The sequence below is a fragment of the Megalops cyprinoides genome, chromosome 9 (assembly GCF_013368585.1).
Source record: "Megalops cyprinoides isolate fMegCyp1 chromosome 9, fMegCyp1.pri, whole genome shotgun sequence".
NCBI classification, from domain to species: domain Eukaryota; kingdom Metazoa; phylum Chordata; class Actinopteri; order Elopiformes; family Megalopidae; genus Megalops; species Megalops cyprinoides.
Window position 1 is genome coordinate 6,157,530 of NC_050591.1, and position 12,674 is coordinate 6,170,203.

The 12,674-nt window shown below is 42.9% G+C and overlaps 2 protein-coding genes across 2 annotated transcripts; both read right to left on the bottom strand.

Moving 5' to 3' along the window:
* Window positions 1-2,641: 2,641 nt before the first annotated feature.
* On the bottom strand, window positions 2,642-5,918 carry exo5 (exonuclease 5). Its single transcript, XM_036537520.1, has 6 exons — window positions 5,622-5,918; window positions 5,318-5,378; window positions 4,797-5,053; window positions 4,216-4,320; window positions 3,641-3,813; window positions 2,642-3,364 (listed from the first exon to the last, which is right to left on the bottom strand). Exons 1-6 carry the CDS (start codon window positions 5,710-5,712, stop codon window positions 2,789-2,791), a joined length of 1,263 nt encoding a protein of 420 aa, XP_036393413.1. The 5' UTR covers window positions 5,713-5,918; the 3' UTR covers window positions 2,642-2,788.
* Window positions 5,919-10,444: 4,526 nt separating this feature from the next.
* On the bottom strand, window positions 10,445-12,519 carry rflnb (refilin B). The gene is made up of 3 exons (XM_036537424.1): window positions 11,796-12,519; window positions 11,282-11,363; window positions 10,445-11,076 (listed from the first exon to the last, which is right to left on the bottom strand). Exons 1-3 carry the CDS (start codon window positions 12,004-12,006, stop codon window positions 10,716-10,718), a joined length of 654 nt encoding a protein of 217 aa, XP_036393317.1. The 5' UTR covers window positions 12,007-12,519; the 3' UTR covers window positions 10,445-10,715.
* Between the last annotated feature and the right edge of the window lie 155 nt (window positions 12,520-12,674).

Sequence of the window (12,674 nt, forward strand, 5' to 3'; positions counted from 1 at the left end):
CTCCTTTGTCTCAAACACAGCCGGTTAACTAGCTTTCTATCCAATGATCACAAGCAGATCCAATCAAATTTTATTCATGTGATGCATTTAATTTCTTGCATTGTCTTACATTTCAGAGAGATGAGCAACAAAAACAAAATTAAAAAGGTTACATGGAGAATAAAAGTAATCACAATATCAGAGCACTCATATAAACTGTAAAAATGAATCATAAGACATTCTGAAAAGGTGCCTTTTAACCCAGAATTGATACTTTCAGAGTTCCTGGCATATTGAAGTGCATTACACTATATTATTGTCATTTAGCAGCCGCTCTTATCCAAAGTTACTTACACAGGTTACATGTTATCTCTTTATACAGCTGGATATTTACTGAGGTAATTCTGGATTAAGTATTTTGCCCAAGGGAGTTGGCTGTTCCACTATAGGGCAGCTGCTGTTTCTCATATTTTAGGAACAGTGAGGTGACCTGCATTCTGGACAAGATTTAAGAGATTATACACAGGAAGCAGGTCCTTGCGGTAGCTATGTGCAAGTCCGCTGAGGTGACGCTCAAACAGGATGACTTTGTTCAGTTCTTTTCATTTCAGATCTGCTGTCTCTCCTGAGCTGCTCGGTCAGCCAAGATGCTTGTTCCAGTCTGGACTCGGGTTCGAGTCTGAGCTGTGTATGACTGAGAGTCTGCAGCGGTAAAACACAACTGCTCTGTGGTCCCGGGGGTGAAGTTGGTTTTATCAGCCACAGTCCTCTGTTCCTGCCACTTTAGTGCCCTCTAGTGGCTCGCGACACACCTGTGGGTCACTCCGATGACCTCAATAGAGATGTGCCTGCCCATTCACTGACTAGCTAGCAAATCCAGCAGCACTGTCCAGATACTGTTGCTATTGTAATATTCCTAACATAATGGTAACAACTTAGGTAGTACTTTCATTAGTGGTTTCATGTAATCAATACAAATAATTAAATTTGGTCCCTCTTTTTTACGTAGCTAGGTAGTTAACTTTAAGTTCAGCCAATTATGGATCTGTTTGATGAAAATGATACAGGTTTGATATATAAATAGATACAATAACCAACAAAACTTGTCAGTCATGTTATATTTTTGCTCTGTCAGCATTTTAGGGGAACTCTCATTTTGTGATGATTTCATATCACGTGATATCATTTTCATATCACTGTGAAATGCATCATGTCATGAGCTGATCATCTTATGCCTAGCCTCTATGGGGCCTTACCTATTCAATTCATTCTCAAGGTGTGAAACCTCCTTAGCTCTTCATACAAACAGACAGTGCAGGCTGCAGAATCCCCACTCTCTTAGATGCACCTCTGCAATTGCTCTTAAGACTGAGGCAGGACCGGAGAAGCACGTCAGCACTTTTTCTCTGCTGTTTTACATTCTCAGCACGACGATAATTAGCATGGGGTCTGAGATACACTGCATTTAAATTCAGTTTTTTTCATTAAATATGCATGACTCGCTTCATTTAGGTCCATATTTCATGCCACAAGTTAGCTCAAATTGATCTGTGTACATGGGGTTTTTTAAACAGTTTTAATAAAGGAATGACTGTATCCCAGTGGTCCTGATCCCTGCATGCAGCTGATTTAGCAGAGAGAGCCGTATGGTAATAGTAGTGGTAATCCTAAACTCTGGAGGGACCCAGGCAAAGAAGCCCATCAAGTTCTAAAATGAGACTATGCTTCCTAAGTTAACTCACTAACTGGCTCGCAATGTGAAGCTAAGCTAACATATCTACTACACATTACCTAACTTAACCATCAAGGTGTCTCATATGCAAGCACAATTTTCTACATTAGCGTATCATGCATCTTTCTTTAAAGGGTTTATTATAAATGTATATTAACTATTTGTATTTTGTACTCAGATGTTAACTAAATACATAACAAACGAGTCGCTAGTTAACTTTAAAAATGTTTTGTTAGCTAGGTAAACTCAGTGAGCTAGCTGGATAGTTAGCTAGTGATAGCTAGCCAGCTATCAATACCATATGTAAAAGTTTGCTAGTAGGTTGCGTATCACTCAGATGCTGTAAAAACCTAAATTAACTTGTGACTTGCTTTTTCATAGCCTATATCTGTGTGTAATTTTGCAAATAGCAAATAACACTTGTCAAATGATTAGAAAATAAGTGTTTTAAGAGATGTTGCCACAAGCTGTGACTCATCAGAACAGTAATGCTTAATGAGATGAACTGACACATTACCTACCTAGCTAACGTTAGCACATTTGCCTGCACAGACAGTAGGCTATAAAGTAAAATCAATCTAATCATGGTGTATTTATTTACCATAATTATATCCACTTACCACTGTCCTGGTGTCGTTTTTCCTCCTCTTCTCATTTTTTCTTTCATTTCAGGTGACCAGAAAGGTATGCTTGTTTCATTGCACTGACGGTTACAACTAACGTTGTATGCATGACAGTTACAGGCAGCTAGCTGACTGTCCTAACTAACAGTATCCAGCTGTCATACAGTAGCTAGAAGGGGCCCCACTTAGGGGATTTTTGGGGCAACGGTGGTGCACTGTATAGTGCCTTGCAAAATGTGCCAATATGAGTGGCGATCGGGGGCCCCTTTTCCCAAATTTTTTTGGGGGGCCCCAAACATTTGTCTGGTTTGCCTCTCCTGACAGTGCGCCCCTGGTCATATATAAAAAAATAAAAACACTGAAGCTTATAAAACCTGCTAAGGCCACTGCCATGGACCCTTCACAGCTGCATCATAAGGAACATGTGAGAAATATTACAACAATATAACATGAGTCACACAGGTGCTTGTGTGAGTGTCTCATCAGTGGGTGTGGTCACTGTACTCATTGGATTTTGTTGATGGTTGTGGTCATCAATCAGTGAGTTTTGTTGGCCAGTGTGGTCAGTGAGTGTCTTGTCATTAGGTGTGGTCACAGTGCGTTGTAACCCCTCCCATTTCCACTCACAGTGGCCCTTGAATGAGCAGTAGGTGCATTTCCAAGCCTCCTCAATGTCCACACCCCTGGGCTCCCTATGACCAGTCCAATAGGATAGGTAATACCGGAGCTCCGCCCTCAGCAGGGGCTCAGAGAATGGGACATCCTGGTACTCAATGAGTGAGCCGGAACCCTGGTGGCAGTACTCTAATCTCAATAGATCAATAGGTGGCAGCTCACAGTAATTCAGATTCAGTATGAGCACGTCCAACAGATCTCCAAATGTAGACACCTGAAGATCCAATTTCGCAGCATGCTCCAGTACTCCTGCCCCTAGAGCACGCTGTGGGCGTAATTGTAGGTGGGTGATCACTTGCTCTCTTGTAAGCTCTCCCCGGACCAGCGAATCAAACAGGAGCTTGTACAGTCCTACCTGCAACACAGCACCACCAGAATGAGCAAGTCAGCACAGTCACACAATGTGATGATGGCAAGTGTGTTTGTGATGATAATGTCACAATGAATGTGTCTGTGATAAACAGGTTTGTGATGCTGAACGTGTCTGTACTGAACATGTCTGTGATGACCAGGATTGTGATGATGATGTCAGTAATGAAGACGTTTGTGATGCTGGATGACTGTGTCTGTGATGAACAGGTTTGTGATGACTGTGTCTGTGATGATGATGTAAGCGGCCGTATCCACGCACCTGTAAGTTGTGACCCTTGACCTGAGCAGGGGTAGGCAGGCAATTTTGTTTGCGTGTCTTCAGCTCATTCAGGGCCAGCTCACCCTTATCAGTGTAGCACAGCTCATCAATCACACCAACCAAGAACACATCCTCCAGCACCCCAAATACAGGCAACTCTTGAACCCGGTCCCCTAAGAAACAGTGTGTATACTGTAAAAATCACAAACAAGAATGTGTAACCTCTTTTATCACTGCTGTGTATAACAAGGAGATCACAGCACCCTAAAATTAGCACCTTAAACAGCCTTTCACCCGGAGTCTGGTGGGGGGGGGGGGGGGGGGGGGGTTAGCAGGAAGACAGAACGCTTGCCAGATCAGGACTCTGGTGCAAGTGTTCTTCATTTCATGAATGTAATATTTCACTAATAGTTACACTCATTTCTCATCTCTATGAGACAGTGTTCTTGAGTGGCATAAGCTTTAAGCATGGATATGGTAGATACAGCCTGTCCTCCAGAAGGCGTCACACATAGGTAAGAGCTCTGGTAAGATAGCAGCATGGTTTAGATGCTGCCTGGTCACCTGTACCGTACCTGCCTGCAGAGTGGGCATTGCACTGAGGAAATTGAGGAAGGTGATAGCCTGGCGATCCTCCCTGCTCTGGGTGCACACTGGCACCACGTCGTGGACCTCCAGCTCTGAGGAAAGAGGAACGGTCACATACAACTTATTTCAGTTCCATCCATGCACAGCGGGCCAATTGTAGCAGAGCAAGGCACAGAGGCCCCACCCACTGGTACCTTTTATGGAGAATTACTGCAGTATAAGTTTCGCAACTGTTTTGTGCCAAGATTCCATAAGGGCAAACTTAGCACTTAGACCTAGCACAAATTACTAACTAGCTAATTACATTAGCTAAGGAAGCAAAAGTTTGTAAGTAGTTATTGTCCCACAGCATCTTGATGACCTGAAGGGAAAGTAATCACTGTCTGTAGAGTGGTGTTTATTTTAGTAAGGAGAATGCTTTATTAGTGCTAAAACTGAAATAAACAGAGTAGACAAATTTTATAAAAGCAGGCGTGACAGTAAGAATTAAAGTCATCATGCGCAATGAGCAAAAGGCATTGACAGCTTCCTCTCTGATCCTCTGGCTTTGTCCAACACCTGTGTTTACCTCTGGCCATGTGAATGCTGGCCCCTGCCTTCACCTCCGCCCTCTCCCCTTCTCTCCTCATCAGGTGAGGCAGCTCGAGGCCATAGGCCACCTGCAGTTCGCACCAGGTCTGCCCGCACACCTGCGTCACGCTCAGGTGTCTGCGTGAGAAACGCTCCATCGGACTTCGCCCAGGCCCTGGTCTCTTCCTCTTCTGAGGGGTGCGACCGACACCACTGGATCCCACAGCAATTACCCGAGCCGGCCTCTGCTCCGCTCTGTTACACAGTCAGCAAAGTAACCGTCAGTATAGTAACAAAGTTCCTCACAACCAGTGCGCACACTCAGCATACTGTTACACGATAAATAAAGGAGAACCAAAAGCAATTACAGCCTGAGCCGGGGCAAACTGACAATAATCAGGATGAAGTAAAACAGATCAGATTAGAAAATGAAGGAAGTACCTGAATACCCAGACTGAACTGTAAAGTAAATGCTCCGCCTAATAAATTTCATGGTCTGAAGTAAGGAACAGAACCTACTGTTTCCCGGGATCATGGATTTTCTCTGACAATTCCGAGTGCGAATCCGGATGGGGAAGCGCTGAAATTAAATTAGTTTTGTGACGTTAACAGAATGTGAACATTAATCCAGTTTGTATTTTCAAAGACCTAAATGAGATCCAAAACAATATAATTATGCCAGATTAATGTCATATAATATTGTCACTGGTTTAAAACACCTTCAGAACGCTCGTTCCATGCATTCCGGAGAGCGACGCTTCACTTAGAATTCAGTTTAGTGTATGGAGCTGAAGCATTCAAAATACAAGACAGAACCCCTTACCTGTGTCGAGGTGCTCTGACTCTACGTTCAGTAATTCTGCGTCACTTATGTCGCCCCAGTCGCCAGGGGGTTCAGCTGTTGCTGGATTCATGTTGACAAACTTGAAATTTTCAGTAATCACAAGGGCTGAGCGAGCTCGGCAGATCTCTTTGATTCCTGCGTTTAGTAGGCCTAGTAAGCATATTTATTCTGTCGCGTTAGACCTAATCCTGCGGTGCTGCTGTCACGAAATGCAGCGTTCTTCTGTTAAACACGGATACAGCGACGCTCAGACGACCAACACCAACGCAGCGACATTGACAGCCTTCCCGATGGTACTCGTGGTTACTTGCAGAACTACAATGTTTTGCCCTAACTTGTCCCGCGTATGCCACGCCCTCCATTACGTACAGTTCCGGGGGAGGGCACAACGTTGCTGGGTTAAGCCAAACCCATTGTTTTTTGCTCTGGTTTAAGATATGGAGGACCAGAACTGCCTAAATCAAAAATAAATAAATAAATGACTCGAAAAATTATATGCATTTCTTCTTGTTTTTACATTTCTTTATGCATTTCTTCATGCACTTCTTCTTTTTACATTTCTTTATGCATTTCTTTATGCATTTCTTCTTGTTTTTACATTTCTTTATGCATTTCTTCTTGTTTTTACATTTCTTTATGCATTTCTTTTTACATTTCTTCATGCATTTCATACATTTCGGGGCCATAGTTTTCACCGTCATATTTGCTATATTTTTATATATCATCCGATCCTATCGGAAACTGGCTATAAAAACGTTAATTGGCAAGACATATAAGAGATTTAAATTAAATCATTGCTGCTATCGTTTGGATAATCACAGTGACTGTGTAATGATGTTACCAACTTTAGCTTTAGTTTAGTCAAAGCAATTTCTAAAACAAAAAAAAAAAATCCCGGAGAGAAGTTAAAGAGAAGATGCACAGACATTTAATTCATTTTGAATGATACAAAATATGTCATCAACAAAGTAAAACTGTTGGCGGTTTCTATGTCGTCGTATCAAAAGTGTTTCTGCTAAAGGCGTTTCTAAAGGTGTTACTAAAATATATTTTAGTTACGTAGAGAAAACTAAACACTCTCAAGAATACGGTGTTTTCCGGGCACTGTTAAGAAGCAAGTCACAAGCTTCTTTATGATGCAATGTTAAATGTTTAGTCTCTACAGTGGATATAGGAAGTCTACACACCCTTATGAAATTGCAGTTTTTTGAAATGTAAAGACAGAAATAACAACAATGTAAATGTCAGACTTTTTCCATGTGTAATGTGATCTTCCAATAGACAAAAATCCAGAGAAAAAAACAGATAGTTAATTATTAGGAACATACACATCCTGAATGCATAAGTCTGCACACCCTTTCATAATGGGGGCTCTAGCTGTGTTCAAAGCTACCCAATCACATTCAAAATCATGCGTGTAGGTAAACAGCATATACCTGCCATCAATGAATGATTCTGATTAAGCCCAAATTAAAGTCAACTGTTGCTGAAGGATTTGCTTGAATGTCTGGGGTTGCACCCTACAGGGAGAGCCATGGTCTGCAAAGAGTTGCCAAAGAAACTGCAGGAGCTCATTGTTGAAAAGTACCAGTCAGGAGATGGATTTAAAAGAATATTGAAGGCACTGGATGTACCATGGAGCACTGTCAAAATCATCATGAATAAGTGGAGAAAATGTGGTAAAACAGAAACATTGCAAAGATTGAAGACCCTCCAAAGTTGATGAGAGGACGAGGAGAAACCTTACCAGAGAGGCTACCAAGAGGCCAACAGCAACACTGAAGGAGCTACAGGAATTTCTGGCAGGTACCGGTCACTCCTTGCATGTGACCACCATCTCTTGTATTCTGCACATGTCTGGGCTATGGGGTAGGGTGGCAAGACGGAAACCCTTCCTTACAAAAAGGAACATCCAAGCCCATCTAAATTATGCCAAAAGATTCATTCAGTCACCCCAAACCATGTGGAAAAATGTGCTGTGGTCTGACGAGACAAAGATTGAATTTTTTGCCTAAATTGTAAAAGATATGTTTGGTGCAAAGCCAATAAAGTTCATCATCCAAGGAACACCATACTGACTTTGAAGCCTGGTGGTGGTAGTATCATGCTTTGGGGCTACTTCTCTTCAGCTGGGTCAGGGGCTCTTTTCAAGACAGATGGGATAATGAACAGCTCTAAATATCAAGATATTTTGGCACAAAACCTCTGTCAGAAAGCTGAAGATGAAGAGGAATTTCACATTCCAACATGACAATGACCCAAAGCACACATCCAAGTTGACCAAGGCATGGCTTCAGAAAAGGAAAATCAAAGGCTTTGAATGGCCCAGTGAGAGTCCAGACCTCAATCCCATCGAAAACCTGTGGAATGACCTAAAGAGAGCTGTACATAGGAGATCCCCTTGCAATTTGAAGGAACTTGAATCTTTTTGCAAAGAAGAGTGGAATAAAATTCCAAAGTCTAGATGTGCAAAGTTAATAGACTTATTCACAAAGACTTGCTGCTGTAGTAAATGCAAAAGGTGCTTCCACAAAGTATTAGTTGGGCGGACTTATGCAAGCAGGGTGTTGTAGTTTTTTTATTATTTATTTAAAATGTTCCAAATAACTCTTCTTTCTCTGGATTTTTGTTTGTTGGAAGATCACATTACACATGGAAAAAGTCTGACATGTAATTTGTCTTTTACATTTCAAAAACCTGCAATTTCATAACGGTGTGTAGACTTTTTATATCCACTGTACTTCCAGAGATGACCTCAGTTGCTGTGCGGTCTTGTTCAGACATTATCCAATGAATGGGTTGCTGTTGCCATATTATTATATTATTAAACCAAAACACATGTCATACTCCATAAAGAATGAATCATCTGTCTGTGTTTTCAATAAATATACATCAGATGGTGCTTCCTCGGAACTTACGATTTAAAAAATTGACCAAGCTGGACACGTGGCATAAAGAAATTAACAAAGATGTGTATAATTAAACGAGAACGACCTCTTGATAGAAGAACGTTACCAATACTGTAGGGAGTTATATTGGTCTGAAAAAGGTTCTGTGACACATCCTGCAGGGGGCGCAATGATCCCAAACAAAAACTACGTGTGAAATTCAATTGCCAAGACCTATTCCCCATGCTCTAAATCAATTCTCTGCCCACAGTTTAACAGGAATATTTTCACTTGTTTGGCATGACAAGTATAATTCCAGGTTCCACTACATTCTTCACCAGTAGATATGATATCCCCTTCTATGGTAACCACATATCTCAATCATGTCCGCTGTCTTCCTTGGCCCCTATGTGGCAAAATCTTCCATCACAGATCAAAGACCCACCTCCTCAGGCCACCCCTCAGCCCCCGTCCAAATGTGATCCTTTGTTCACGTCATGTGCGATTATGTGGAAGATATATGGGTCTATGTTAGCATTGTGTTTAGAATGGTAATGGTTGCAATCTGTTAAGCATCAAAACGTTTTCATGTGTGGTTGGTTAGTGGTGTCCTGTTGGTACAACATTTCATGCCACTTTACTAGATGTACTGTCAGTCACCCTGGAAACAAGCATCTGACATTTTATGGTGTGTGTGTAAAATCCTTCAAATCATTATTTAAATTTTATATTCTATTATTAAAAAACCAAAATGATTTGTAAAAAAGCCATTTCATATTTATTTCCAAAGTGCACAGAAAAGTAAAAGATACAACTTTACAGATATAAAATATTTCTTGAATGTCACCCACATTTACTCACACACTCACTCACAGACTCACAGAGTGAAACTTAGCCTCCCTTACCAGCCATGGCAGGCACAAGCCTGCATCTGACAACTGTGGTATGAAACTGAGATAATGTATGCAGTAGGACTGACCAATCCAAAGAAACATCAGATTCACCTGTTCATTAAGCATACAATGGGCATTTAGTCTGAAATGTTTTTGAATCCATCATGACTGGCTCGAAAGATAAGGGACACATGGATATCAAACAATGCTTCTCCCTGAAATTAAGGGCAGTCCATACATACTTACTTCAGTTCAGTGCTCAAGGGTCACCAGCTATATGGCCGTATGAACAAGGCTCAGGGTTTAGAACAGACTGTGGATCCTTGTACTGCTTACAGAAGGACAAAGCTCCATAACACACTACAGCCTTAACATGGGGAGAGCAGAATGCATGCTCCCTTTAGCAGCTGAAGCATCCTGCATTAGCCTGTCAAACCTCACTGTCCTTTCGGCACATACCGCAGCACACAGTGTGCACGGGCCAGAGAGACACCTCCAACAAGCTGATGTAAACAGGAAGTGACCTGTCATGCTGTCACAACTTCCCTTATTACGTGGCGATATCTGCAAGAAAACACATTGTGAAATGTCACACAATATATGTTAAACTAAACATGGCTAACAAAAGCTGTAATAATGAAGGCAGCATTTAAAAATAGAAAACTTGAACGTTCTTAGACATGGGAATTGCTCAGAAAAAATTCTGTGACTTTAAAGAGAAATGGGGTTTCGGCCTAGGAGCCAAAACCCCATTTCATTGGAGTGCTACCGGTGTGTTAACATGCATCAGAATTTACACACACTCTAGAAAAGAACAAGAAATGCATGGAAATGACCGCAGTGGCTGCCAGACAAAGGCATTCCCACACTGCTTCCCTCTAAACCTCACTGTGTAGGCTAAGTCCAACAGCATATGGCAACGCATTCACACTCACATTATTGCAGCGTGTGGACAAACACCCAGCGTGTGCTCACACCACTTCCATTTCACATTCCTCTAAGTTTCCCTTAAAAGCTCAACACTCCCCCCACAAAAACACAATTCTGAAACTACACATACCCAAGGCACATTACCAAGCCAGTTGAAATTCTGCCTCCATTTCATTTCATGGCCTTTCTTAGTTAAAAGATCAGCTGTAGAACCTTCCAAGCAATGCAAGTTAATGAATGTTCTGTAGACTGTTTGAAGGTCCAATGCCCCAGGACTCACATTTTGGGTGTTCTGTTTTTTTTTTTTTTATTTTATTTTTGGTTGTTTTTCTGGCAGTTAGGTTGACAGTTGTGACGTAGAGTCAGTCAATGAGGACATTCCCAACTGGACAGTGACCAGTTTCACTCTGCTGGACGTATCTGCCGTCTGCGGTCTCCAGTTCCACGCTGCAGAGGAAGCGCTTGGCGGACCTGCGGCAGTCGTAGCGCAGCTGGGTGGTGTAGATGGCGCGGGCGTGTTTGGGGTACACGATAGTGGTGCTCTGGTAGCGCTGTGGGCGCAGGCGGGGATGCAGCTCTAGCTGGGTCCGGTAGCGTCGCCAGGTGCTGTGCGGCAGCACGAGAACCGTCTGACTGCAGGACTCCAGTCCCAAACCTCTGGGCTGCAGAGACACGTCATGGATGAAGTGTCGATCGGAGTCATAGCGCACTGACGATGTGTATCTACGGGCAGACAGTTCAGACGAACACTCATGAATTCACAGCATGCTCAAGTTAATCACTTGTGATCAGATTGTCGCCACTTTTATGAAGAAATTAAGAAAAATAGCTTGGAAGTAACACCAGTGAAACTACCGTAATGTAGACAGAACGAGGACATAAACACTAACATATGACACAAAAAGACCATTTAGTAGAATCAAGTTACCGGACTTCTTTCGGCGGCAGCGGCTCCAGCTCGATTCCTTCTCCGTAGGACAATGGGTGTAGCAGCGGAACCGTTCCAGCTGCTGCAACATCCTGCCGAGTTTACAGAAAACCACCCCAGCACGTGTTCGTTAATTTCATCAGGAGAAAATAGATGGTGATGATCAGACTGTTACTATGCCACTTTTAAATGTTAAGCGCCTGGTTAGGCTCCTGTTAGGCTCCTGACCCTGGAGGTCCTGGAAGCGTTACCGCAATTTCTGCTGCCGGCTTGCCAGTTAGCTTTAGCCTGCTTGCGGTTCTTAAAGTTACGCACTATAGTCACTGTTGTACCTTCACAAAACGAAGACTTCGTAAAATGACACGTAATTTGTTAATTTGTGAACCCTGGCTACAAATCCAAAACAGCTGCACTTCAGTACCTCCAAAGCGCTCAATTTGCAATCACAAGAACTAATCGTGACACCATTGTATGGTATTAGAACTGTAATAATCTCACAACTGACATGCACTGCATGTGACACGTACCACGGGCGCTGCCCGTCTCTCGTCCTGCGCCCGGAGGCTCACCGCTCCTTTCTCCGGGCCGACCGGCTGCAGCCATGCGCTGGGGCTCGGGCTGGGGGGCAGACCGGAGTCCGGGCTGTCGAGCGGGCGCTCCGCTTTACAGCTCATATCCAAAGGATCGTCGTCAGTCACATTTTTAAAACTCAGTCTGCCCACCATCGCCTTTAAAATATCACCCGAATGAAATAAATTTGCTTTGGTTTTATTCGGGTCACGTTAAATTCAAACGCGTTGTCCTTGAACCCAGTTTTTTTTATTTGAGGGGCTTTGCCACCAATGGCCAATTATTACTCTTGCTTCCACTTCAAAATGAATAGAACGCAACTTGAAGACAAATCCTTAACAGCCGCCCTCTGTGAATGAAATCGTCGAACTGTTGTTAATCTCGGATGGCAATATATCGTGCATCAGCGTCTGTCTCGCAAAACTTTTAAATCGACGACCTTTATATTTTCCAAATAACACAGGGAACAGTAGCTATTTGCAGTTTATGCTGCTGTTTTCTCCTTGTCTTTTGGAAACCAATGGAATTTTGTTCTCGTTGCAGAGCATACCGAAGCAGCGCCGTATGGGGTAGTTTTCGGAACTGGTGCGAATCCGTTCGCTTTGAAGTTAAAGTTGCCTGAAGCGCGTCAGTTCGCCAGGCAGCCTCCGCGTGCCTGTCGCTCTACCACAAAGGCGCGCATTGTTTTACACGCAGCTGAGGGGAAGGAAACGCCTTTTTAAAGCGGCCTCACGTCGCTGATTGGAGTTCCAGATGACCCCCTCCCTTCCCCCAAACAAAATACCATCCCCTTATCAGCCTCCTGTAAGGACGCTCCTCCATC

Excerpts from the sequence above, each read along its gene's own strand:
- exo5 (XM_036537520.1), bottom strand. The coding sequence starts at position 5,712 with ATGAATCCAGCAACAGCTGAACCCCCTGGCGACTGGGGCGACATAAGT. Across the intron at positions 5,054-5,317 it reads ATCCATGATCCCGGGAAACA|AGCGGAGCAGAGGCCGGCTC; the intron begins GTAGGTTCTGTT and ends ACTGTGTAACAG. Across the intron at positions 3,365-3,640 it reads TCAAGGGTCACAACTTACAG|GTAGGACTGTACAAGCTCCT; the intron begins GTGCGTGGATAC and ends GCTGTGTTGCAG.
- rflnb (XM_036537424.1), bottom strand. The coding sequence starts at position 12,006 with ATGGTGGGCAGACTGAGTTTTAAAAATGTGACTGACGACGATCCTTTG. Across the intron at positions 11,364-11,795 it reads GCCCGTGGTACGTGTCACAT|CAGCTGGAACGGTTCCGCTG; the intron begins GCAGTGCATGTC and ends AGGATGTTGCAG. Across the intron at positions 11,077-11,281 it reads CTGCCGCCGAAAGAAGTCCG|ATACACATCGTCAGTGCGCT; the intron begins GTAACTTGATTC and ends GTCTGCCCGTAG.